We start from the raw sequence: 27,901 nt of genomic DNA, 5'->3' as shown, positions 1-27,901 counted from the left end.
TAGCTCTGGTCCAATGTTAGTTAAGACAACTCTCTGAAATTAAAAGACATTCAAAGTTTCTTCATAGAAGCCGCTCCTCCGTAGGCCTAATTCAGATAACGCATGTCATAACAACAAGATGCCAGCTCTCTCCTCAACCGCAAACATTTCAGCAGCATGTCGCACCCTACACCACACTTGTCTCTCCAATACATGGACATAGCTTGCCTGCTCCATAAAGCTGCTCTATCGACTGGTGAAGTAATTTCATGTTGAGATAAATGTGAAATAAAATACACTGCTCAAAAAAATAAACGGAACACTTAAACAACACAATGTAACTCCAAGTCAATCACACTTCTGTGAAATCAAACTGTCCACTTAGGAAGCAACACTGATTGACAATAAATTTCACATGCTGTTGTGCAAATGGAAGACAACAGGTGGAAATTATAGGCAATTAGCAAGACACCCCCAATAAAGGAGTGGTTCTGCAGGTGGTGACCACAGACCACTTCTCAGTTCCTATGCTTCCTGGCTGATGTTTTGGTCACTTTTGAATGCTGGCGGTGCTTTCACTCTAGTGGTAGCATGAGACGGAGTCTACAACCCACACAAGTGGCTCAGGTAGTGCAGCTCATCCAGGATGGCACATCAATGCGAGCTGTGGCAAGAAGGTTTGCTGTGTCTGTCAGCGTAGTGTCCAGAGCATGGAGGCGCTACCAGGAGACAGGCCAGTACATCAGGAGACGTGGAGGAGGCCGTAGGAGGGCAACAACCCAGCAGCAGGACCGCTACCTCCGCCTTTGTGCAAGGAGGAGCACTGCCAGAGCCCTGCAAAATGACCTCCAGCAGCCCACAAATGTGCATGTGTCTGCTCAAACGGTCAGAAACAGACTCCATGAGGGTGGTATGAGGGCCCGACATCCACAGGTGGGGGTTGTGCTTACAGTCCAACACCGTGCAGGACGTTTGGCATTTGCCAGAGAACACCAAGATTGGCAAATTCGCCACTGGCACCCTGTGCTCTTCACAGATGAAAGCAGGTTCACACTGAGCACATGTGACAGACGTGACAGAGTCTGGAGACGCCGTGGAGAACGTTCTGCTGCCTGCAACATCCTCCAGCATGACCGGTTTGGCGGTGGGTCAGTCATGGTGTGGGGTGGCATTTCTTTGGGGGCCGCACAGCCCTCCATGTGCTCGCCAGAGGTAGCCTGACTGCCATTAGGTACCGAGATGAGATCCTCAGACCCCTTGTGAGACCATATGCTAGTGTGGTTGGCCCTGGGTTCCTCCTAATGCAAGACAATGCTAGACCTCATGTGGCTGGAGTGTGTCAGCAGTTCCTGCAAGAGGAAGGCATTGATGCTATGGACTGGCCCGCCCGTTCCCCAGACCTGAATCCAATTGAGCACATCTGGGACATCATGTCTCGCTCCATCCACCAACGCCACGTTGCACCACAGACTGTCCAGGAGTTGGCGGATGCTTTAGTCCAGGTCTGGGAGGAGATCCCTCAGGAGACCATCCGCCACCTCATCAGGAGCATGCCCAGGCGTTGTAGGGAGGTCATACAGGCACGTGGAGGCCACACACACTACTGAGCCTCATTTTGACTTGTTTTAAGGACATTACATCAAAGTTGGATCAGCCTGTAGTGTGGTTTTCCACTTTAATTTTGAGTGTGACTCCAAATCCAGACCTCCATGGGTTGATACATTTGATTTCCATTGATCATTTTTGTGTGATTTTGTTGTCAGCACATTCAACTATGTAAAGAAAAAAGTATTTAATAAGAATATTTCATTCATTCAGATCTAGGATGTGTTATTTTAGTGTTTCCTTTATTTTTTTGAGCAGTGTATATTCAGACGTTTAAAAAAAGAACAGAAAGGAACGATATAAACTGCTAGTTTTTGTTTTTGAACCGGTTCAGAACTTTATTCTGCTGGACGGAACAGTGGAACTGAACAAAGAAAAAGTGGTTCTGTTCACAACGAACCAATTGGAAAATAAGTTCAGTTCCAAACCCTAGTCAAAACTCCAGTGCTGTGAGTGCCTGCCTGCGCTACAAAAGGGGTGCTTTAGAGTGGTCTCATATTTCAGTGAGTGGGGCAGCGTGTGTGTTAGTCTGAGTACGCAATCTGGAGGCGAAGGAAACGCACACCTGTTTAGGCGAGGTGCTGGTTAGCGGAGTCAAACACTTGAAAAACAAAAGGAGAGCCGCGCGCTCTAGGAGCTGAGATGCAATCATTTAATAACCTAATATCCAACGTTTCACCCGATGAAGACAGCTTGTCTGTCGAAACGTTGGATATTAGGTTATTAAATTACTGCATCTGAACTCCTAGAGTGTGCGTGCGGCTCTCCTTTTCAAGTTTGAGAGCGCATCCATGTCCCAAGACCTGGAGTCACAAAATACTTTGCAAAACAAAGAACAAACGCTTCAGAGCTATGACGAATCACCACACACAAATGATATCCAGCACCGGTGTACCCCCCCCGCCAAACTAGATTTAGCACCCCTCATTCCGGGAACCCTCCCCAATCTTAGCGAGAAACAGCGTCAGTGCCCCTCCCCAACACGTGTGTGTGTTTGACACTGTGACAGAGACGGTAATAGAAAGATTATGGGGTAACTGTATATGACCTCTATATCTAAAGCATTTACAACACATCCACAAGCGCTAACTAAACATGATGTAACAGCTGCATGTAGTGCTACTAAAGCACATTTCTTTGAAAATGTCGATTTCGAATCAGATGGAATTTGGTTAAGCAGCCCGTGTGTGTGTTTCAGTGCGTGTCTGTGCTGAGGTGCTGTGCGTACCTGGGTTCAGTAGGTGTGTAGGGAGGTTGGAGATGAAGTCAGCGGCTCTGTCTCTGACATCCTGGTCCTCGTCCTGCAGTAGAGTGAACAGACCTCTCCACAGAGACACTGTGTGGGACACACCTGGCACAATCAAAACTTCATTAGGACACAGACAGATGTATGAAAACATATTAAAACTGCATTCGCATTCGCCACAGTCCGTTTTTACCTGTTTAAAGTTCAACTCATCTATTTTTCTTTTTCGGACGGGTTGCATATGCACAAAGGTTTTTTGGCGGACAATAATCGCCGTTGTCCAGCTTCCTTCCGCAGATGACTCCAATTTAAAAAAGCATCGTCGACCTGTAATCTTCATACACACAATCTGTGTGGCTGTGTCCTTACAAACACAACCAGAAACTACCAACACAAACCAAAAACAAACAACTGTAGCTTCCACAAATACATTCAACTTCCATATAGGCCTACTCACCCACTGGTAGGTTGGGGCTGGTCAACAGGGTGGGTGTGGCGTTGACCAGTACCTCTGCAGCCATCATCTTGACCTCAGCATTTTGCTCCACACCGCAGGACTGAGACACCAGCGCCCCCCAGCGCCCCAGACACGCTACTGCAGCCACACCCTGATCGGAGAAGGACATGAACACAGACAAACTTATGTCACTGCAGGGCATGGTAGACGCACACAATTTCCCAGCTGGATCATTGGTGGTTCTTACCTGAGGGTCACTGTGTACTAGGTGCACCACCAATCTAGAGGCCAGGGTCAGGGAAGCACAGTGCAACTCCACACTGGAATACAACACACAAACACATTATGACAACAGTAAAACACAAGGACAGTGTGAGATCTTTACCAACGCAACACTGCAGTAACACACTGCACAAAGAAAACGAGCCCCTACACATCACCATTCAGTAAGCTGTGTGTAAAAACACTCACACAGAGCTAACGTATCAAATATTTGTCACATGCGCCGAATACAACTGATGCAGACTTCACCGGGAAATGGTTGCTTAAGAGCCCTTCCCAACGACGCAGGTTTAAAAATAAATCATAAAATAGTAACAAGAGGAATAAAATAAAAGACAGAACAAAAATATAAACACAGCATGTAAAGTGTTGGTCCATGTTTCATGAGGTGAAATAAAAGATCAGAGAAATATTTAATATGCACAAATAGCTTATTTCTCTCAGGTGTGGCATATCAAGAAGCGGATTAAACAGCATGATGATTACACAGGTGCACCTTGTGCTGGGGACAATAAAAGGCCACTAAAAATGTGCAGTTGTGTCACACAACACAATGCCACAGATGTCTCAAGTTTTGAGGGAGCAGGCAATTGACATGCTGACTACAGGAATGTCCACCAGAGCTGTTGCCAGAGAACTGAATGTTAATTTCTCTACCATAAGCCACCTCCAATGTCATTTTATAGAATTTGGCAGTAAGCCCAACTAGCCTCACAACCGCAGACCAAGTGTATGGCGTTGTGTGGGCGAGCTGTTTGCGGATGTTAATGTTGGTGATGGGGTTATGATATGGGCAGGCATAAGCTACGGACAATGAACACAATTGCATTTTATCTACGGCAATTTGAATGCACCGAGATGCCGTGACGAGATCCTCACGTTTCAGCATGATAATGCACAGCCCCATGTCACAAGGATCTGTACACAATTCCTGGAGGCTGAACATGTCCCAGTTCTTCCATGGCCTGCATACTCAGACATTGGGGATGGTCTAGATCGACGTGTACGACAATGCGTTCCAGTTCCCGCCAGTATGCAGCAAATTCACACAGCCACTGAAGAGGAGTTGGACAACATCTCACAGGCCACAATCAACGGCCTGATCAACTCTATGCTACGCTGTGTCACGCTGGATGAGGCAAATGGTTGTCACACCAGATACTGTGATCCACACCCCTACCTTTTTTTAAAGTTATCTGTGACCAACAGATGCATATCTGTATTCCCAGTCATGTGAACGCCATAGATAGGGGCCGAATACATTTATTTAAATTGACCGATTTCCTGATATGAACTGTAACTCAGTAAAATCTTTGGAATTGTTGCATGTTGCATTACCAATCAATGTGCAGAGGTATGAAGTATTTGAGTTAGATACAGTGCCTTCAAAAAGCATTCACACACCTTGACTTTCTCCATCTTTTTTTGTGTTACAGCCTGAATTTAAAATATGGCACACGCACACAATACCCCATAACGTCAAAGTGGAATACAATTTTTTTTTAATAAAAAAACGTTTTATTATTATTTTTTGTTTATTTTTTACAAATTAATAAATAATGAAAAGCTGTAATGTCTTGAGTCAAGTATTCCAAGTATACCCCTTTGTTATGGCAAGCCTAAATAAGTTCAGGAAATTAGCTTAAGTCACATAATAAGATGCATGGACACACTTTGTGTAGCAATAATAGTATTTAACATTATTTTTGAATGAATAACTCATCTCTGTACCCCCCCACACAATTATCTGTAAGGTCCCTCAGTCGAGCAGTGAATTTCAAACAGATTCAACCACAAAGACCAGGGTTGTTTTCCAATGCCTCGCAAAGAAGGGCACCTATTGGTAAAAAAAACAAGCAGACAATGAATATCCCTTTCAGCATGGTGAAGTTATTTATTACACTTTGGATGGTGTATCAACACACCCAGTCACTAAAAGATACAGGTGTCCTTTCTAACTCAGTTGCCAGAGAGGAAGGAAACAAGGGATTTCACCATGGTGACTTTAAAACAGAGTTGAATGGCTGTGATATGAGAAAACTGTGGATGGATCAACAATATCATAGCTACTCCACAATACTAACCCAAATGACAGAATGAAAAGGAAGCCTGTACAGAATACAAATATTCCAAAACTTGCATTCTGTTTGCAACAAAGCACTAAAGTAATACTACAAAAAAATGTGGCAAAGCAATTCACTTTTTGTCCTAAATACAAACATTTATGTTTGAGGGCAAATCCAACAGTACACTACCAATCTCCATATTTTCAAACATAGTGGAGGTTGCACCATGTTACGGGTGTGCTTGTAATCGTTAAGGACTTTGGAGTTTCAGGATAAAGAAAATGGAATGGAGCAAAGCACAGGCAAAATCCTAGAGCATAACCTGGTTCAGTCTGCTTTCCACCAGACACTGGGAGATTAATTCACCTTTCAATCACGTCCAGAAGCTCTTTTCGGTCATAAGAGATTGTAGCAGCAACATTATGTACAAAATGAGTTACAAACAATGCGAAAAAAATAACAAAATAGCACAGTTGGTTAAGAGCCCATAAAACGGCAGCCAATCCCTCCGGCGCCACTATTATAAGCAGGACAATAAGCAAAAACACAAGGCCAAATCTATACTGGAGTTTTGAAAAAGTATAAATAAAAACAAAAAACCCCCGGAAATATCACATTTACATAAGTATTCAGACCCTTCTCAGTACTTTGTTTTAGCACCTTTGGCAGCGATTACAGCCTCACATCTTCTTGGGTATGACGCTACAAGCTTGGCACACCTGTATTTGGGGAGTTTCTCCCATTCTTCCCTGAAAAACATCCCCACAGCATGATGCTGCCACCACCATGCTTCACCGTAGAGATGGTGCTAGATGTCCTCCAGATGTGACACTTGGCATTCAGGCCAAAGAGTTCAATCTAGGTTTCATCAGACCAGAGAATCTTGTTTCTCATGGTCAGAGTCCTTAAGGTGCCTTTTGGCGAACTCCAAGTGGGCGGTCATGTGCCTTTTGGGCTGTCATGTGCCTTTTACTGACAGGTGGTGTGCCTTTCTAAATCATGTCCCATAAATTGAATTTACCACAGGTGGACTCCAGTCAAGCTATAGAAACAGCTAGGATGATCAATGGAAACAGGATACACCTGAGCTCAATTTCGAGTCTCATAGCAAAGTGTCTGAATACTTATGTAAATAAGGAATTTGTCTTATTTTTCTTTATAAATTTGTAAAATTTATTTCAAAAAGTTTTTTTCTTTGTCATTATGGGGTAGTGTGTGTAGATTGATGAGGCAAAAAATGATTAAATACATTTTAGAATAAGGCTGTAACGTAACAAAATGTGGAAAAAGGGGTCTGAATTCTTTCAGAATGCACTAGTCTATTGAGTGTGCGTCGGGCCACTGCAAGATAGTTTGGGTATCATTAATTTTTTTTTACCAGCAGCATACCACCCTGCATACCACTGCTGGCTTGCTTCTGAAGCTAAGCAGGGTTGGTCCTGGTCAGTCCCTGGATGGGAGACCAGATGCTGCTGGAAGTGGTGTTGGAGGGCCAGTAGGAGGCACTCTTTCCTCTGGTCTAAACAAAGATCCCAATGCCCCAGGGCAGTGATTGGGGACACTGCTCTGTGTAGGGTGCCGTCTTTCGGATGGGACGTTAAACGGGTGTCCTGACTCTCTGAGGTCATTAAAGATCCCATGGCACTTGTCGTAAGAGTAGGGGTGTTAACCCCGGTGTCCTGGCTAAATTCCCAATCTGGCCCTCAATCATCATGGTCACCTAATAATCCCCAGTTTACAATTGGCTCATTCATCCCCCTCCTCTCCCCTGTAACTATTCCCCAGGTCGTTGCTGCAAATGAGAACGTGTTCTCAGTCAACTTACCTAAAATAACGGATAAAAAATAAATAAAAATAAATAAAAAAAAAATAAAAAAAATTGACTATTTAGCAATCTGGCTATTTAGCAGTAGTATGGCTCTGGGGGTAGAAGCTGTCTCTGTAGTGCTTTGCGGTCAAAGGCGGTGCAATTAGCCACACCAAGGGGTTTTTCAGCCAGTCAAGATGCTCTTGTTGGTGCAGCTGTATAACTTTTTGAGGATCCGAGAGCCCGTGCCAAATCTTTTCAGACTCCTGAGGGGAAAGTGGTGCTGCCGTGCCCTCTTCACGACTGTGTGGGTGTGTGTGGACAATGTTAAATCCTTAGTGATGTGGACGCCAGGGAACTTGAAGCTCTTGACCCACTCCACAACAGTTGCTGTCCGTCAGCCACAACATGCTTCATACAGATTGTGGCATGGTCATTTTATTATAATTATTTATTTATTTTTTACAGAGAGGCAAGTCTTTGTAATTTAATCCTTATTCTCTTCTCTCACTGTTAAAACAGTGGTGTGTGTGTGTGTGTGTGTGTGTACAGAGGTGTGGGGTGTCCCACAGGTACTGGGAGGGGGACACAATTCAGTCCCATTCAAAATCCTATTTTCCCTAACCACTAACCCCAAAACCTAACCTTAACCTTAAAACTAACCCTAATTCTAACCATCACTCTAACCTTAACCGCCTAGAAATACCATTTGACCTTATGGGGACTAACAAAATGTTGTCAGTTGGTAAAAATGTTGTTCATTTACTATTCTTGTGGGGACCAGTAAACACGTCAACGCGCACACACACACACATGGATGAACACACACAGTCGGCCAGATCTCCACACCTGTCGCCAAGTGCACGGGCCAGTCGGGCAGCTAACATAAGACCCGGAGTGAAGGGAGAGCTGGGTAAGTCTATCTCCTTAATCCCCGGCTTTGGCTCTGAATACAGGAGTGGCATCCTCACAACCACAGGTATGTGGGTCCTTTCATAGACGGACAGAGAGAGAGAAGAGGGAAAGGAGGGAGGCAGCACCTCACCTACTGTGCTCCCACCTCTCCATTCTAGCCTGTACATCAATCATGGATGGCTTAGGCCTGTTTTGGCAGCAGGCTTTCACTGCTAGTCCACATCTGTTGTTTACAAAGCATGTGACAAATAACATTCAATTTGAGGACAGGGCACCATTACCAGCGGCCATTTTGAGGTCATTCCTAAAGTTACCTCCCCTATTTCCCAACGTCCTCATAACATAAAGTGCCTTACAAAAGTATTCAGACCCCTTGGATTTCTTCAATGTTATTGTGTTACAAAGTGGGATTAAAATTGATTTGTCATTTTTTGTCAACAATCTACTAAAAAATATATATTTAAAAAAAGATGAATACGTAACTATAATAGTCAACCCCTTTATTCAGGCAAGCCTAAATTAGTTCAGGAGTAAAATTTGGCTTAAGAAATCACATAGGTTATATTGACTCACTGTGTGAAATAATAAGGGTTGACATGATTTTTGAATGACTAACCCTTCCTCTGTCCCTCATACATTCATCTCTAAGGTCCCTTGTCAAGTATTTATTTGAAAAACAGACTCAACTACAAACACCAGGGAGCTTTTCGAAAGCTTCATAAAGAAGGGCAGTGATTGGTAGATGGTTAACAATAACAAATCAGACATTGAATACAATGAGTGTACAAAACATTAGGAACACCTCCCTAATATTGAGTTGTACCTCTTTTGCCCTGAGAACAGCCTCAAATCGACGGGGCATGGACTACAAGGTTGTCGAAAGCGTTCTACAGGGATGATGGTCCATTTTGACTCCAATTCTTCCAACAGTTGTCTCAAGTTGTCTGGATGTGTTTTGTGTGGTGCACCATTCTTGATACACACGGGGAACAGTTGACCGTGGAAAACCCAGCAGCGTTGCAGTTCTTGACACACTCAAACTGTTGCACCTGGCACCTACTACCATACCCTGTTCAAAGGCACTTTGAATCTTTTGTCTTGTCCATTCACCCTCTGAATGGCACACATACACAATCCATGTCTCAACTGTTTCAAGCCTTAAGAAATCCTTCTTTAACCTGTCTCCTCCCCTTCATCTACACAAGTGACATCAAATAAGGAATAATAGCTTGCACCTGGAGTCACCTGGTCAGTCTATGTCATGGAAAGAATTCCTAATGTTTGTACATCTTTAAGCATGGTCAAGTTATTTATGCTATGGATTATGTATTAAACCACCCAGACACATCAAATTCAAATTCATCCTCTTTTCTATTGACTCAGGAAGCTGAATACTTATGCCATGACAAATTTCTATCAAAAATCTAATCTTCCACTTTGACAGAGTATTTTGTGTAGATTGTTGACAAAAATGTACAATTAAATCCATTGTAATCCCACTTTCTAACAATGAAATGTGACGAAATACAAGGGGTATGAATACTTTTGCAAGGCACTGCACAGCTGGAAGAGAGTGTGACCTGCTTATGTCACAAAGTCTCACTTTGGGGGAAGTTCAAGAGCACTATGCCCAATATTGAAAGTAATGGAATCTTAAGAATGGAATCTTAGGCTGATGGGATAAGAAGAGAAAGCACTCAATGAGTCAGTGAGGTGGACGTGCTGTGGCTTTCTGACGGCGATCCTAACCCATCCTAAACTCAACTTTTGTGTGCAGCTAGACCCGAATCACACTAGCGTGCCGAGTCTGCTGACCTGAACCATTACTGTGCTGGTTTTCCACATTGCCTTTCAAGCATGGCTTCAACAACTGTGGAGGTGGATGCGCAACCAGGCCAGCCTTGGCGTGATTGGCTTGACTCAGCTCAGTAGTGTGAAAAGGGTAACAGTGTATTGATGTTTCAGGCCCTTGGTGGGTGGGCTCACCTGTGGGCAAAGTCTTCAGCCAGAGTGAGAACCCGCTCCAGGACCTCTGCCTGGGTCAGAGTCCGCAGACCGTCCCTCCACAGCAGGTCAGAGTTCACGCTGAGGATAGACAGCACCTGCAGCACCTGAGGAGAGAGGGATGGAGAGGGAGAGAGAGCGAGAAAGAAAGAAGAAAAGGAGAGAAATAGAGTAAGAGGACTGAGCAGCACCACATCTGAGTACTCAAATACGCGATTCAAGGTTTGTATTCGATTACTAATAATTGAATACAAGTAATCGAAATTACTGGTTCAATTCCAGGCTGTGTCGTGACCGGGAGTCCCATAGAGCGGCGCACAATTGGCCCAGCGTCGTCCGGGTTTGGCCGGGGTAGGTCGTCACTGTAAATAAGAATTTGTTCTTAACTGACTTGCCTAGTTAAATAAAATAGAGGTGAAGTGAGAGCAGGATCTTTTCCTGACTAATGTCTAGTCTTGAACATGAACAACTGGGTCCTAGCTTCAGGCCCACAGCTCTGGTGTCTGTCCTGTGTGAGTTGGCACTCTGCCCTGGAGATATTTTTACCCCTCTGGACGTTCAGATCCTCCCAGCTAACCCAAACCACGGGCACACAGCTGACACACACACATCCTGTACCTCTGTGTGTGTTTCTGGCTTTCATCCCTTTCGCTCACTCTCTGCCTCATCGCTAGATCTGTCAACCCGTCTGTCCTTCTCTCCCTTTCCCCTTATCCACTTTCCAGGACCTGACTACATCTCCCTTCCTCCAGTCCCACCTCAACCGAGGGATCGGCCGAGCGAGTCGATGGAGGAAGGAGTTGTTTTCCCTCAGAAACCCCAACACCTGTTGACATTCCTTCTGCATATTTCTTTGATGATCATTTATTTGTAAAGCATGGAGCTGTTATTGAAGCTATAAAATGATCCCTGTATATGGGGTTAGAGGGATAGCAGTGTGAGTGGGTGTCAGTCTGGACTGGACGTGAGCAGGTTCTACGGCTTCTGTGGCCCTCAGCTTGTGAGAGTGCTGCCGTCTCAGACAAATATTAAAGTAGTACGATTTTTTGCCTCTGGTCTCTCTGCTGCTTCATGGCTTTTCATTTTTACTACCCCCTTTAATGGGCTACTGTCTGAACCATGTACTGAAATCACACACTCCTAAAACACACACATAGCCATAACAGCAACCTCCCTGACACACACAAACACACACTAGGGAAGTGCACGGTTATTTGAATATCTGAACAGACGTTAGTGTGAGTACTTGTGTGTATTTATTTTTAATGTTCATTTTTAATGTTTATTATTTTTTATTTGACCCCCTTTTCTCCCTAATGCAGTTCCGATCTCATCTCATCGCTGCAACGGGCTCGGGAGAGGCGAAGGTCGAGTCATGCATCCCCCGAAACATGACCCGCCTAAACACGCTTCTTAACATCCACCCGCTTAACCCGGAAGCCAGCTGCACCAACGTGTCGGAGGAAATACCGTTCAACTGACGACCGAAGTCAGCCTGCAGGCGCCCGGCCCGCCACAAGGAGTCACTAGAGCGTGATGAGCCAAGTAAAGCCCCCGGGGCCAAACCCTCCCCTAACCCGGACGACACTGGGCCAATTGTGCACCGCTCTATGCGACTCCCGGTCACGACACAGCCTGGGATTGAACCCGGGTCTGTAGTGACGCCTCAAGCACTGCGATGCAGTGCCACTCGGGAGGCCCTTTATAGGCCTATTTTAACACTGAAACTTTTTCTAAATGAAATTAAAATATCCATGTGACACTGATACATACAAGGATATACCATGACATTATTCATTTTATAAAACAAACTTCTCAATATCGTTTTTATGACATGAGCCCCATACAAAAGGCCGGTAGCCGACATGTGTAGCTTGGCCAATCAAAGTAGCAAAGAGGCTCAAGTGGGTCGCAAGTGGAGTGAGAGTTCACTAACGCAACGCAAGATGGAATAACATTACGGAATTAAAAGTTACAGAAATGAGAAGTAGCAGGCTACAACGAGCAACTAACAGGTAGGCTGTTTTATCTGAATGGGCTTGGGGAGAAAGCACAGCATGTGGCCTTCGTTAGCCTAGCTAGCTTCTCAAGGCAACTCCAGTCAAGACCGGCACTGTTATACGGGATGACAAACAACATTACAAGTTAGCTATTCTTGGCTGTAGCTGAGCAGCGTTGCTCTTCTCTGCCTGTCTGCTTGCTCCCATCTCAGCGCCACCTCCGTAGCTGCAGCAATAGAGCTCCAGCCTCACCCTCATCGCAGCAGTGCTCAGGTTAAAACCGGAAGTAAAAGTAACTGAACGTGTATTTTGAAGATCCAGATATCCGACAAAAACATTCATGATACTCTTCCGAATAGTGGAATTATTTCAAACCCTCATACACCCCCCCCCACACACCTTACTCAGCAAATAGCAATTCCGTCTGAGACTTTTAAAGCACTCTAAAGCTGTAAAGTGAGAAACTGGGCTGAGGAGGATTGCAGGTCAGTCTCACAGGAAGCTGAATGCCCTGCTCCTGCTCTTTTAAAGGCCAACAGATCCAACCCACAGAGGAAGCCGGGCCCGAACGCAGTGTTTTCTTCCAGAATGCTTTACTGGAACAGAGGGCTAGCCATGGAAACGGTGTCCTTGGCGTGGAGAGATGCGGCTTAACGGACCGGCTGGTTAAACATTAACGGCTGGGCAATAAAACAGCTTTCAATGAAACACACACATGCGCGCACGCACACACCATTCCCAGCAGTGACGAGTCTTGTCAACTCTTACACAGCTTCATGATAAGAATGGCAAGGCAAAGATTTGGGTAATGGATGGCTGTCCAGTGTTTATGAGGAATTGAAATATGATTCTAGCTGAAATAAACAGGTTGCCTTTTCACTTAAACCTCCACCGTGTGCAGGAGGTGCTGCCTGGTGGAGGAGTGGAAAGTTACCAAACCTCAGAGGGACCTCAGAGGGAGGAAGGGAGGGGGAGAGAGGTTCTCTTGGCGTAGCCATATGGCGCTAGAAGACTCTCACGCAATACTAAAGAAAACAGATTTCTACACGTAATCAATTTGTTATAATTGTCTTGAGTTTGTCACTGGGGGGAGGGAGGATGAACACAATTGAGAAGGGTGGACTTGTAGGTTTGATTCCCCCCTATAGGCTTCATAAAACACCAGCTACATGACCAACTACCGAATAACCATATCAACATGTTTAAAAGCCCTGGAGTTCATGCTTAAAACATGACCAGACCAGAGGGAAAAACTCTGGTCCTAGTGGCCCTCCCCATGGTGTCTTACCTTGGCCAGAGACTGAGGGTGGGCCTCATGCAGGGCCAGGGTAGTGAGGTTTGAGATGATGGTCTCCTGGGGCCAGTGAGAGCTTCTCTCCCCCTCTCCATCCCTCTCCAGCCTCCTCAGGACCTCTTCCAGGGCCAGCTCACGGACTTCGTAGTGCGGGCACTGCAGCAGACACCCCAGGAGCAGGGGTCCTCGCGATGTGGTGCCATCATCCCCCATGCCCCACAGCAGTGGGCTTTCCACGCTGGCGCTGAGTGCCAGGCGTGCCAGGCTGAGGAGATACTGGGTGGTGCCGGGGGGGCCTGAGGGACCACACACAGCAGAGGGGCCTCCAGGGGTCACCAGCTCAGAGGCCATCAGGAGTGCCAGCGTTTCCTCACGCAGCTCCTTTAGCTCGGAGTCTAAGGAGAGACGGAAAACAGGTAGAGGACATTCGCATGCACACAAACACACACACTTGAGGGAGGTGCTGCCAACCTCTAGGGTGTACAGGTGACGGATGTACCGCCTTGTTGTACTCTGTTGGCCTGGCTCCTCATTGTGCCAGTCACTTCACACCTCCACACTCAGTCCGTCTGCCCTGTCTAGGCTCCAGTGGTTGATAGACGTACAATGACCTCACACGTACCCACACCAGTTCTCCCTGAAGCACAGCTTTACCGCGCTACCAGGACGTTTTTTGGTAACTCAATATCTTTCTGTAGCTCCATCCCCAACCCCCTCCCCTACTACAATGCTTCAAAATCCAAGACATCTCACAGGGCCTCCTTTCACAGCCAGCTTAATATTAACACACACCACCCCCAAGAAGAAAAAAAAAACTGTGCAACTCAACCTGGCCCCCGAGCGCCACTCAACATGGGCCAGACAAAAAGGGAAATGCTGCATTCCCCCGGGGACGGTCTAGGGTTACCGCGGAGATGGGCCGGGTTACCGTGGAACCAGATCCTCAAAGGGTCCGGCGGCCACATGAGCGGCACGTAATGGCCATAATGGGAGGACAGTAATGACAACGAGACGAGAGAGGAGGGACCGGTGGGATGAGGATGACTGGAGACAAATGGGAGCTTGTCACAGAGAGAGAGAGAGAGGAGGGACCGGTGGGATGAGGATGACTGGAGACAGAGACAGAGACAGAGAGACAGAGAGACAGAGAGAGAGAGAGAGAGAGAGAGAGAGAGAGAGAGAGAGAGAGAGAGAGAGAGAAGAGCCGCATGTCTGCATTTGGGGTAAGGACACTGCAACCCTATCTGGGTTGTCAGGCCTTTCCTCTCAGTTAAACCCCATGTAGAAGTAGCCACACGTGCACAAACACTCAATCCAGATCTTACACAACTCTACCGTACCAGTGTTCCACAACCCCAGAGGCAGGACGGCGCAGCAGGGAGACGGCAACTACCCAAACAGAGCTGGAGGGAAGTGAAGCAAGTCAAACAGGGAGCAGCCCAAACTCCTGACTTCCCTTTCAACTAGGTCAGGAAACTGATGTTAGGGAGGGAGAGAGAGAGGGGGAGACAAATAGTGAGAGAGGGAAAACATAATTAGGCTGAGAGCAGCGCTGTTTTTAGAATGACATTCATCAAAATAGGAGGGGGAGGGGGGGGGCACAGCCGGGATTCAGTGAGGAAATTAAAGGCGTTCCACCACAAACTGGCTGTGTGTGTGTGTGGACACTGGATGCCAAAGGCCAGTATCTCTGTGTGTGTGTGCGTGTCTTTCTAACGACTTCTCACCTTCGTAACACATGACCAGACAGCAGTCAGAGGAACCACACAGTCGGTCCTACAGAAGAACCACAGTACGACAGTGGACCATACTCAAAAACAGGCCCGGGGCACATCGACTGACCACTGGTTCTAAAATGACTCAATAGCCTGTCCAGTTTGGCAGTGGGCCTTACAAATACTAAAACATAACACAATATAACAGAAATATCCATGATACAACACCATTCTTCACCATCATGATTTTCATTCAAAAACCAGCATTGACAAACCTGAAACACACTGAACGTGGAAATGGGAGCGTTTGTGAGAGCGAGTACGTGAGAGAATTACATCGGCACTATGTGTGTGGATCTACTCAAAACACGTCAAATATTTAAACAAAAATGAAACCACATTTGGTTTAAATAAACTTTGCCAGGGTAACACTGCACTGCTTTAAAACGTGTAAATATCCATCCGGCATGGTGTATTTAGACTAAAAGTAAACAAACTTCTCGCTGTGTAGACTTTCATAATCCAATCCAAGATGTATCGTAAACGCCCAGTCCAACTCACAAACCATTTCCTTTCGCTCCCTCTTAGAAAGTGTCTGTGTGAAAGCAAACTTGTGTGAGGCTGTGAGGTTATACGTGTTTGTTATGTTATGCACTGGGAAGGTATGTGTGTCAGAATAAATGATTGTGCTGGTGTGTGAGTGTCTGTGTTTGTGTGTGAGTGAAATATATCCTGATATATGCAAGCCCACTATGTAAGAAAGATGTGGGGGTGTGTGTACATACTGCTGGAGTCATGGCCCGTGCTGACCCTGTCCGGGGTGTGTATATACATTAGGAGCCTGGTTAAAACAAAGTTAAGGATAGAGTACTGTGCTGACCCACTCAATACACTCAAAACGTGTGTGTGTGTGTGTGTGTGTGTGTGAGTATCTATGTATGGCCGTACTTCAGTTTCTTGAGTTTACCAGTACACATTCACAGCTGGATTTTACATCATTCTCCCCCGTCATTACCCAAACTGTGAAAAACAAACCCCAGACGGTGTGTGTGTGTGTGTGTGTGTCTCTGTCTGTCTGTGCTGCAGATGTGCTCTTTCCCATGATGGAGGAGCCTGTACAACCTGCTGGCATCGCTCCCTCTAATTACCTTACAGGCCCTGGGTGGGTGGGTGGGTGTGTGTCGGAGCATGTTTTTGAGACGGTTTGTGTCTATGGGAATGTGTGTGTTGATGATTGGTGTGTGTGATGGGCACAACCTCTGATAATACAAACACATGTGATTCAACACTAGGATCAGATCCAGATATGTGGCTGCTAACCACTTTGAGTGTGTGTGTGTTTAACTGAGATCATTTAAGGTGGATTGAGTCGCGTGAATAACCCATCTGAGAGGTAAGGATAGTGCTGGCCATGGAGTCAGTGGGGTTGGATTTCAGAAACAGACAGAGCGAGAGACAGAGCAAGTGACAGAGCGCTCCTACAGACGGAGACAGAGCCAGAGGGAGAGAGAGCTCCTACAGATGGAGACAGAGCCAGAGGGAGAGCGAGCTCCTACAGACGGAGACAGAGCCAGAGGGAGAGATAGCTCCTACAGACAGAGACAGAGCCAGAGGGAGAGAGAGCTCCTACAGACAGAGCCAGAGGGAGAGAGAGCTCCTACAGATGGAGACAGAGCCAGAGGGAGAGCGAGCTCCTACAGACGGAGACAGAGCCAGAGAGAGAGAGAGCTCCTACAGATGGAGACAGAGCCAGAGGGAGAGCGAGCTCCTACAGACGGAGACAGAGCCAGAGGGAGAGATAGCTCCTACAGACAGAGACAGAGCCAGAGGGAGAGAGAGCTCCTACAGACAGAGCCAGAGGGAGAGAGAGCTCCTACAGACGGAGACAGAGCCAGAGGGAGAGAGAGCTCCTACAGACAGAGACAGAGCCAGAGGGAGAGAGAGCTCCTACAGACAGAGCCAGAGGGAGAGAGAGCTCCTACAGACAGAGCCAGAGAGAGAGCGAGAGCTCCTACAGACGGAGACAGAGCCAGAGAGAGAGAGAAAGCTCCTACAGACGGAGACAGAGCCAGAGAGAGAGAGAGAAAGCTCCTACAGACGGAGACAGAGCCAGAGAGAGAGAGAGCTCCTACAGACAGAGACAGAGCCAGAGAGAGCTCCTACAGACACAGCCAGAGAGAGAGCGAGAGCTCCTACAGACAGAGACAGAGCCAGAGAGAGAGAGAGAGCTCCTACAGACGGAGACAGAGCCAGAGAGAGAGAGCCAGAGAGAGAGCGAGAGCTCCTACAGACAGAGACAGAGCCAGAGAGAGAGAGCTCCTACAGACGGAGACAGAGAGAGAGAGAGATCCTACAGACAGAGCCAGAGAGAGAGAGAGCTCCTACAGACGGAGACAGAGCCAGAGAGAGAGAGAGAGAGCTCCTAACTCCAAAATGTGCTGCTGCTGTTTTTACTGGCTTGGTTGGAGCAGAGGGGGGAGGGATCAACTGTGCCGCCGCCAAGAGCCCCCCCACCCTTCTCCTTCACCCCTCAGAGATGTGTTGGTTACACAGTGATGTGACTGTCTGCAGGAATTGCCCAATACATTTCCAGTTCCTACTTAGTGGATGATGCCAGTAAAAGTGAAAAAGGATGATAATCCCCCCCCCCCCCCCTGTCTACGACAAGGGAGGGAGGGTTCTACGAAGCTAAATGGAATTGTTAAGGTCATACCAAGGACCATTTTGCTATTTGATTTTGAATTTTAAGACCCCTTGAAGTAACCCCAAAAATACATCAACATTTTTGATGAAAAAATATTTTTGGCATTACTGCTATTAGCCCCTAAAAAAGCACTGAATAACAGATTCATCACTACATGAACCAAGAGATAGTCCCCTACAAAAAATCAAAAGTATTTTATGGATTTTTTGTATCATTATGCTAATTAGGTAGAGGAGGACAGAGGGATGGGGCAGTTGGGCTGAGAGGGGTTCGGAGGCTGCGGTATATTTGTTATGTAAGGGCTGAATGCAGACTTGTTTTAAACACCCGTAAACGTTTCCACTGGCCGGGACATGTGTTGAGCACATGGACCAAAAACACACACAACACCCCTCCTCCTTTAACTGGGTCACAGGCACAATCCCGCCATCTGTCAGAGGCTCGCCTTCGGTTTCACATTCTTCCTTTGTGGAGACCCTGATCACGCAGACGAACACACACACACGCGCGCGCACACACACACACACACCCACTTCAGACACTTCCCTAAATCACCCAGGCCACAAACCAACCAACAGTTCTGTGAATCGGTCAAAATGGAGGACAGTTGGACAGGCCATGCCAACACACGTCAGTTATTATTAAGAAAATGGAGAGGTCATTCTAAGTGATCGAAGTGAACTCTCCAGACCAGAGAGATAAGCCAGACGTTTGTTATGGCACAACATTCACCAGGGTATAGAAATCACCTTCATGAAAGGCTTGGCCAAAAATGTGTTAACAAAACCACATTTTACCGCTATTTTTACTCCAGGGGTTTCTTATGTCCCTCCCTCCACCTCAAACAAAACTTGTTTCCATATCAAACCAACTCAAATGTGTTCCCTGCCACACTTGGAAGGGTCACATTCAGTTGGCATCAAAAGAGAGAAAACCGTTTGAAAAGGAGGCAACAGTAAAACCTGAACTTGAAGCACTTTTCCATTTTCTCCATTGTCTTGCCTAACGAAGGAAGTGGGAGGCAGTGCCACACATCCGTTGTCTGTCTGGTTCACTTACCTCCAACAGGAGCAGCCAGGGGTCCACACACGGCCCCCAGCACGTCCACAAACACAGCTCGGGTCACTAAACACAGGTTCTGCCTGGAAACAGGAGGGAGATGTTGAGGAGGAAGAGGATGTGCGAGAGGATGGAGGGAGAAAGGAGAGAAGAGACCGAACAATCAGGTTTCACTGTTCTTTGACTTGAGGCGTATTTTCTGCTTTATTCAAAAGATACCCATAACAACACAAGTAATCTGTTGACAAAATCGAATTCTCACAGTCAGTTGTCTGTACCAAGGTGAGCGTTAGAACTGAGCATTGCGCTAGATGTGAGTCACTGTTATTTGGATAAAACCTTCAAAATGGTTACTTTAAACTAATGTATGACATTGCTGGGAGTGTGTAAACGATTTTTTTTATTACCATGTAATTTTTGAATGTTCTCCATAGTTATGTACTTGAAAATGTATCAATTGACTAATTCGGCACATTTGGGCAAACTTGATAAAACATTTTGAACAGTAATACAATGGTTCATTGGATCAGTCTAAAATGTGCATATACACTGCTGCCATCTAGTGGCCAAAATCTAAATTGCGCCTGAACTCCTAAGTGACAAACTCAGAAAAAAAGAAACGTCCCTTTTCAGAACCCTGTCTTTCAAAGATAATTTGTAAAAATTAAAAAACTTCACATATCTTTATTGTAAAGGGTTTAAACACCGTTTCCCATGCTTGTTCAATGAACCATAAACAATTAATGAACATGCACCTGCGGATCGGTCGTTAAGACACTAACAGCTTACAGACGGTAGGCAATAAAGGTCACAATTATGAAAACTTAGGACACTAAAGAGGCCTTTCTACTGACTCTGAAAAACACCAAAAGAAAGATGCCCAGGGTCCCTGCTCATCTGCGTGAATGTGCCTTAGGCATGAGGACTGCAGATGTGGCCAGGGCAAAGAATTGCAATGTCCGTACTGTGAGACGCCTAAGACAGCGCATCGTCCTCACAGTGGCAGACCACATGTAGCAACACCTGCACAGGATCGGTACATCCGAACATCACACCTGCGGGACAGGTACAGGATGGCAACAACAACTGCCCGAGTTACACCAGGAACATACAATTCCTCCATCAGTACTCAGACTGTCCACAATAGACAGAGAGGCTGGACTGAGGGGCTTGTAGGCCTGTTGCAAGGCAGGTCCTCACCAGACATCACCGGCAACAACGTTGCCTATGGGCACAAACCCACCGTTGCTAGACCAGACAGGACTGGCAAAAAGTGCTCTTCACTGACGAGTCGCGGTTTTGTCTCACCAGGGGTCAAGGTCGAATTCTCGTTTATCGTCGAAGGAATGAGCGTTACAACGAGGACTGTACTCTGGAGCGGGATCGATTTGGAGGTGGAGGGTCAGTCACGGTCTGGAACGGTGTGTCACAGCATCATCGGACTGACGTGCTCAATCCCATTGAGCACGTCTGGGACCTGTTGAATTGGAGGGTGAGAGCTAGGGCCATTCCCCCCAGAAATGTTCGGGAACTTGCAGGTGCCTTGGTGGAAGAGTGAGGTAACATCTCACAGCAAGAACTGGCACATCTGGCACAGTCCATGAGGAGATGCACTGCAGTACTTAATGCAGCTGGTGGCCACACAAGATACTGACTGTTACTTTTGATTTTGACCCCCTTTTTGTTCAGGGACACATTATTCCATTTCTGTTAGTCACATGTCTGTGGAACTTGTTCAGTTTATGTCTAAGTTGTTGAATCTTGTTATGTTCATACAAATATCTACACATGTTAAGTTTGCTGAAAATAAATGCAGTTGACAGTGAGAGGACGTTTCTTTTTTTGCTGAGTTTATAATGGCCTCTTGCATTTCAAAGATGATTTTTTTTAAATGTTTTTTTTCTTTGTATTATCTTTTACCAGATCTAATGTGCTATATTCTCCTACATTAATTTCACATTTCCACAAACTTCAAAGTGTTTGATTTCAAATGGTATCAAGAATATGCATATCCTTGCTTCAGGTCCTGAGCTACAGACAGTTAGATTCGGGTATGTCATTTTAGGCGAAAACTGAAAAAAAGGTTACGATCCCTAAGAGGTTTTAATCGCTCAACACATGTGCCACATGTGCGCGCTCCCTCAAATCATTTGGAGAAAATATCCTTTCAATTTTATTCAGCTTTGTTCATTTGTATTCGTCATACTATAAAACAATACCATGGAATTCTAAGCAAATCTTGTCTGCTAAATGAACTAGTGTAGCCCACAGCCATACGGCATAGCCAGATCAGGGCCTAACATAAGGACAACTCAGAGTATGCTATTTTGTTCTTCTGAAATAGGAAACATGAAGAAAATGTAGTCTGAGACCGGTCTATTGAGATGGTGTAGGCTATATTACATGGATTTATTAGACTTTTAAAAATGGAACATCAGTGGCTTGTAGGCTATACATGGAAACCAGGAGATGCTTAATGTGTTTATGTTGATTAACAGTCAATTACCGCGATACCGGCAGTTATTTGCTTGACAATCACCGGCTGATGAAACTTCGTGACCGCCACATCCCTATTCAGGAAGATGATGAAATCCCAGGATAGAGGCGGTCACATGAGATGCCAAAGGGCATACACAGTCCCATCGTCTCCATGGTGTGTGTAATATGTCCGTGAGTCACCAGAGAGACTTCTGCAAATATACATGAACGTAACTGTGTGTATGTCCAACAGACACCAGAGCAGCTTGTGTGTGTGTGTGTGTGTGTGTGTGTGTGTGTGTGTGTGTGTGTGTGTTCATCAAGCGTGTGACCACAGCGTTCGACCTCAGCGCTGCGAAAGCCCACAAGCGCGTGTTTGAGAACAAGGGGGCCAGTGTGTGATGTTGACGTCACATTTTCATCACTCGGATATTAAAACACACACACACACACACACACACACAAGAAGAGAAGAGTGAGATTTAAGTGAGAACAGATTTGTAAAGGGATGAGCATCATCCCAACCTGGCTGTTCCAGCACTGCGAAGCTTTATTTAAGATCCTGAAGTGTCAGGGTCCTGGGTGGGGCAGCGGTCAAAAGCACTGCACTGCAGTACTGGGGTACAACCGACAGGACCGGGAGACCCCATAGGACGACAAACAGCACCACCCGGGGTAGGGGAGGGTTTGGCCCATGGCTTTCCTTGGCTCATCATGCTCTAGCGACTATTTGTGCCAGGGTCGGGTGCCTGCAAGCTGACACAGGTAGTCAGTCGAATGGTGTTTCCTCTGACACATTGGTAGAGCTGACACCCGGGGTTAAGCGAGCAGTAAAATAAAAAAGTAGGAGGCTAGGTGGGTCATGTTTCAGAGGACACGTGACTCGACCTTCGCCTCTCCCGAGCCCATTGAGGAGTTGCAGAGGTGTGCCAAGGGACCTAGTTCAGGAAGATACGCTTGTGGCCATACCCAACTGAACACGCCTGTTCAGGGTCAGGGCCTAGTAAAGCGTCAGATGTCAAGCCAAACAATGCACTCCATATGATCCTTAGGCATTAGTAATGGCCACATCCAGGTAACTGCACCAACATAAAGTGTCTTCATAGGGCGTTGGGCCTCCACTAGTTAGAACAGCTTCAATGCACCTTGGCATAGATTCTACATGTCTGGAACTCTATTGGAGGGATGCAACACCATTCTTGCCTGAGAAATTCCATCATTGTGTTTTGTTGATGGTGGAAAACGTCGTCTCAGGCACCACTCCAGAACCTCCCATAAGTTCAGTTGGGTTGAGATCCGGTGACAGACGGCCATGACATATGGTTAACATTCTTTTCATGCTCATCAAACCATTCAGTTACCACTCATGCCCTTTGGATGGGGGAATTGTCATCCTATGGGGCCATAGCCATGGTAGCCAAAATAATGGCACGCCCAGCATTAATATACATGACCCTAAGCATGATGGGATGTTAACTTCAGGAACCACACATGTGTGGAAGCACCTGCTTTCAATATACTTTGTATCCGTCATTTAAGTGTTTCCATTCTTTTGGTTACCTGTATGAAGACACTGGTATGGTAAACCATTAAAAAGTGTGTTAGTATGGGCCTCTGTAGTCAACGTTGAATACACTGGGAGAGCAGGCAGCCATTTTGACGGTCAGTAGCCTAATGCTGACTCATTCTAGCATATGAAAACTTTAGTGACCGCAAGCCTAAAAAATTGGAGGGTAACAACTGACTCAAGCTAGAATTCAATGGTTATGCAGTCATACATTGACATACCATGGAATTGTTTTACTTTGTGTGCACTTAAGGCGTTTTCGCACATAGTTTTGAGCTATAATTTGGCTCTATAAGTTATTTGTTACATTGTATTTTTTCCCCCATTTGGTCCAGTTGGTTTCACATTGCCAAAATAAACCCCAAAAAATCCGTAGGCTTTCACACCAAAAGTGTGAAAGTTCGGTTAGTTTGGACTGGCGCACTTAACGTGGTTCGCTCAAAAAGAGTTGTCTCGGTCCGATTCAATTGGCACTGTGGTGCGGTTCGCGGCAGGTAAGAAATCAGTATGGACCAAACAGAGGAAATGAACCAGAGTCGCGCATTAATATTGGTTGTTTGACTGCAAGCACTTTATGAAATGCACGCAGCATCATCTTGAGACATTCTGTGAGTAGCAGGGCATTTATGAGTTCATTAGGGGAGACGGGGGCTATACCAGAGATACAGGCTACTGATGGCCTATTCACGTCGCAGTTAGAGCAGCTATTGCACTGTTTCCTTCTGCATGTTGTTGGAAGACCAAAGTGAGAGTAAAATGAAGATTGGGACACAAAGTGATGCTTCATGATAATCATAAATGGATTTAACGTGAGCGTGAGCGTGAGCAAATGACTTGCATGGACAAGTGGTTTTGTCTAGGAATTTTTGTTTGTTTGACATTTGGCAATGTGAAACCAGCCAGACGAAATGAAAGAAATGCAATGCTACAAATAATGAAACTGATTCGAACTATAGCTCAAAACGCCCTTAGAAGATTTGTTTGCGGTGTTTGAATTCCTATTTGACAATGCCCACATCGCAATCGCTAATGTTAGGTAAAGGATGCTTTAAATGAGCTCAGTTGTAGACTGCCCCTAGGACTGTTTCCACTAGGGTGGGGGGGGGGGGGGGGGGGGGGGGGGGGTAGAGTCTCTCTGCCCCACCGCCAGCGTGTGCGTCCTGGATCTCTGCAGGGGGCTGTGAAGCGGCAAGCGATCAAACGGACAGATGGTGCAGCGCCTGAGCGAACAAGTATCCACCTCGGCATCTTAATAAGGAGTCACTGGGACCAAGCGCAGCAAGCTAGCTAATCCCCTCCACACCCCTCTGTGCTATCTCCTGCTTACCTGGTCAGGCCCTGGTTTGGGGCAGAAATATTGGTGGTTGTGGTGGGGGGGTTGCTTCCTTTGAAATGGAAGCCTGTGTGGGGTGTGAAGGGAACTGTGCCAAAGAGGGGATGGGCAGTGGAAAAATAAGCTATTCTTAATATCAGGAACGGATGGTTATCTGTGTTGCGGTGTGTGTGTGTGTGTGTGTGTGTGTGTGTGTGCGTGAGAGAGAGAGAGAGCGAGCAAATGAGTGGTGACCTGGAGGCGAGCCACAGTCGTGGGCGCAGGGCTTGGCTGATGTCACTTCCTGCCGCCTGGGGTCTGTGTGTATCCGTCTGGTAGGAGCGCAGCAGGAACAGCACCTAGACCACACACACACACACACACACACACACACACACACACACACACACACACACACACACACACACACGTCATTTCAACTGGTTAAGTAATAACAGTGTGTGTAGCTGAACGACCGAGGCGTGAAGTGCCGTGCGTTCGACTAGGCAAACAATCGCTGAGGTTTGGAGACGATCACAAACAAAGTCAAAGTAGTTTACATTGGCCTGAAAAACGTTGTGTGCAGTTACCAAGTGGCTGTTGGGAACCAAGAAAGACATAACACAACGTTTTGTTACGTGCATTACAAAATGGCCGAATGATAATATTACTCAGTTGAGATTAGGGTTACACATTGAGGAATATTCAGAGGTGGAAACTTTCCATGGGAATTAACGGGAATATATGGGAATTAACAGAAATATATGGGAATTTATATTAATACCATTTAAATGTAGATGTTTCCAGCATTGGATATATTTAACATATCATATGGAGACAGAAACATAACACTTTTACCTTGTCATAAGTAGACATAATTGCAAATGATTAAATCCATCCAATAGAAATAAAAATATTTAAATGTAGTTATGAATTGAACTTTAATTAAACGAGTTGACTCTTCACATTGGATGATTTCACTGAACAAAATAAAGGGAATATTGAATGATCCATCGCATCTTCCAAAAACGGTTTTCAACATAGATCTGTAAAATGATAGTCCAGAAACTAAAGCTTTGGTTGTCTTCCTCTCAGGCTTCCAAGTCTTCTCACTGGAGCTCCTAAATGTTCACCTCTTAAACATCAGACTCTGAGGTCTCATCTTCACTGTCACTTTCCAACCTTGTTGAGGATGGCTCATTGTCACGCTCAAAAAGCCTCAAATTCCCCGGATGGCCACCAATTTTTCAACCCTTGTATTGGTCAGCCTGTTGCATGCCTTAGTGTGTGTGTTCGCAAACAAGGACCAGTTGCGCTCTGAGGCGGCTGATGTTGGTGGGATTTGGAGGCAACAGGAGAAAGAGTCTCAAATCGACAAAGTCCCTTCCACCAGGTGGCTGATGCAATATGGCAGTCATGCCAACATATCTCATCTCCATCCCAAAGCCCTTGCTTGGAAGTGTATTTCACCAGACTGCCAAGAACCTTGCCCTCATTCAGGCCAAGGTCATCGAGACACGGTAGTGATGACACCACAGGCCTTGCTGATCTCTGCACCAGACAGGATGCTCTTGCCAGCATACCTGAGGTCCAACATGTACGCTGGGGTGTGTATGGGCTTCAGGCAGAAGTCGTCACGCTTTTTGATGTATTTCAGAACTGCAGTTTCCTCTGCTTGAAGCAACAGTGAAGTGGGCAGGGCAGTATGGATTTCTTCTCTGACATCTGCAAGCAGAGTCTGAACATCAGACAGGGTGGCATTGTCTCCCTCAATCCATGCAATGGCCACAGCTATAGGTTTCAGGAGTTTCAGGCTGCTTACCACTCTCTCCCAAAATACATCATCCAGGAGGATCCTCTTGATGGGGCTGTCAAATCAAATCATATTGTATTTAATATTTATTTTACCTTTATTTAACTAGGCAAGTCAGTTAAGAACAAATTCTTATTTTCAATGACGGCCTAGGAACAGTGGGTTAACTGCCTTGTTCAGGGGCAGAACGACAGATTTTTCCCTTGTCAGCTCGGGGATTCGATCCAGCAACCTTTCAGTCACTAGTCCTACGCTCTAACCACTAGGCTACCTGCCGCCCCCTTATATTGGTCACATACACATGGTTAGCAGATGTTAATGAGAGAGTAGCGAAATGCTTGTGCTTCTAGTTTCAACAATGCAGTAATATCTAGTTAGATTATCTAAAGTATTCTAACAAACTCCACCAATTTCTTGATAACAAACTATAGTTTTGGCAAGTCGGTTAGGACATCTACTTTGTGCATGAAAAGTAATTTTTCCAACAATTGTTTACAGACAGATTATTTCACTTATAATTCACTGTATCACAATTCCAGTGGGTCTGAAGTTTACATACACTAAGTTGACTGTGCCTTTAAACAGCTTAGGAAATTCCAGGAAATGATGCCATGGATTTAGAAGCTTCTGATAGGCTAATTGACATCATTTGAGTCATTTGGAGGTGTACCTGTGGATGTATTTCAAGGCCTACCTTCAAACTCAGTGCCTCTTTGCTTGACATCATTGGAAAATGTAAATAAATCAGCTAAGCAATTTCCAAACGCCTGAAGGTACCACGTTCATCTGTACAAACAATAGTACGCAAGTTTAAACACCATGAGACCACGCAGCCGTCATACCGCTCAGGAAGGAGACGCGTTCTGTCTCCTAGAGATGACGTACTTGGTGCAAAAAGTGCAAATAAATCCCAGAAAAACAGCAAAGGACCTTGTGAAGATGCTGGAGGAAACAGGTACAAAAGTATCTATATCCACAGTAAAACGAGTCCTATAATCGACATAACCTGAGGAAAAAGGGGGAGGCTTGCAAGCCGAAGAACACCATCCCAACCGTGAAGCACGGGGGTGGCAGCATCATGTTGTGGGGGTGCTTTGCTGCAGGAGGGACTGGTGCACTTCACAAAATAGATGGCTTCATGAGGTAGGAAAATGATGCGGATATATTGAAGGAACATCAGTCAGGAAGTTAAAGCTTGGTCGCAACTGCGTCTTCCAAACAAACAATGACCCCAAGCATACTTCCAAAGTTGTGGCAAATGGCTTAAGGACAACAAAGTCAAGGTATTGGAGTGGCCATCACAAAGCCTTAACCTCAATCTTATAGAAAATTTGTGGCCAGAACTGAAAAAGCGTGTGCGAGCAAGGAGGCCTACAAACCTGACTCAGTTACACCAGCTCTGTCAGGAGGAATGGGCCAAAATTCACCCAACTTATTGTGGGAAGCTTGTGGAAGGCTACCCGAAACGTTTGACCCAAGTTAAACAATTTAAAGGCAATGCTACCAAATACTAATTGAGTGTATGTAAACTTCTGACCCACTGGGAATGTGATGAAAGAAATAAAAGCTGAAATAAATAATTCTCTCTACTATTATTC

General features: G+C 45.8%; 1 protein-coding gene across 1 annotated transcript in view; it reads right to left on the bottom strand.

The window, feature by feature from the left end:
* thada (THADA armadillo repeat containing) overlaps window positions 1-27,901 on the bottom strand; it is a 100,742-nt gene that overhangs the window by 20,132 nt on the left and 52,709 nt on the right. Inside the window, exons 30-36 of the mRNA XM_038960399.1 lie at window positions 24,746-24,849; window positions 19,134-19,216; window positions 13,650-14,050; window positions 10,344-10,468; window positions 3,535-3,607; window positions 3,288-3,438; window positions 2,813-2,935 (exon numbers count right to left, since the gene is read on the bottom strand). Coding sequence (XP_038816327.1) covers window positions 2,813-2,935; window positions 3,288-3,438; window positions 3,535-3,607; window positions 10,344-10,468; window positions 13,650-14,050; window positions 19,134-19,216; window positions 24,746-24,849 — 1,060 coding nt within the window. The remainder of the gene's footprint in view (window positions 1-2,812; window positions 2,936-3,287; window positions 3,439-3,534; window positions 3,608-10,343; window positions 10,469-13,649; window positions 14,051-19,133; window positions 19,217-24,745; window positions 24,850-27,901) is intronic.

The sequence above is a fragment of the Salvelinus namaycush genome, chromosome 22 (assembly GCF_016432855.1).
Source record: "Salvelinus namaycush isolate Seneca chromosome 22, SaNama_1.0, whole genome shotgun sequence".
Taxonomy (NCBI): domain Eukaryota; kingdom Metazoa; phylum Chordata; class Actinopteri; order Salmoniformes; family Salmonidae; genus Salvelinus; species Salvelinus namaycush.
Note: the sequence above shows the minus strand (reverse complement) of the source record. Positions and strands in the feature narration are given on the sequence as shown.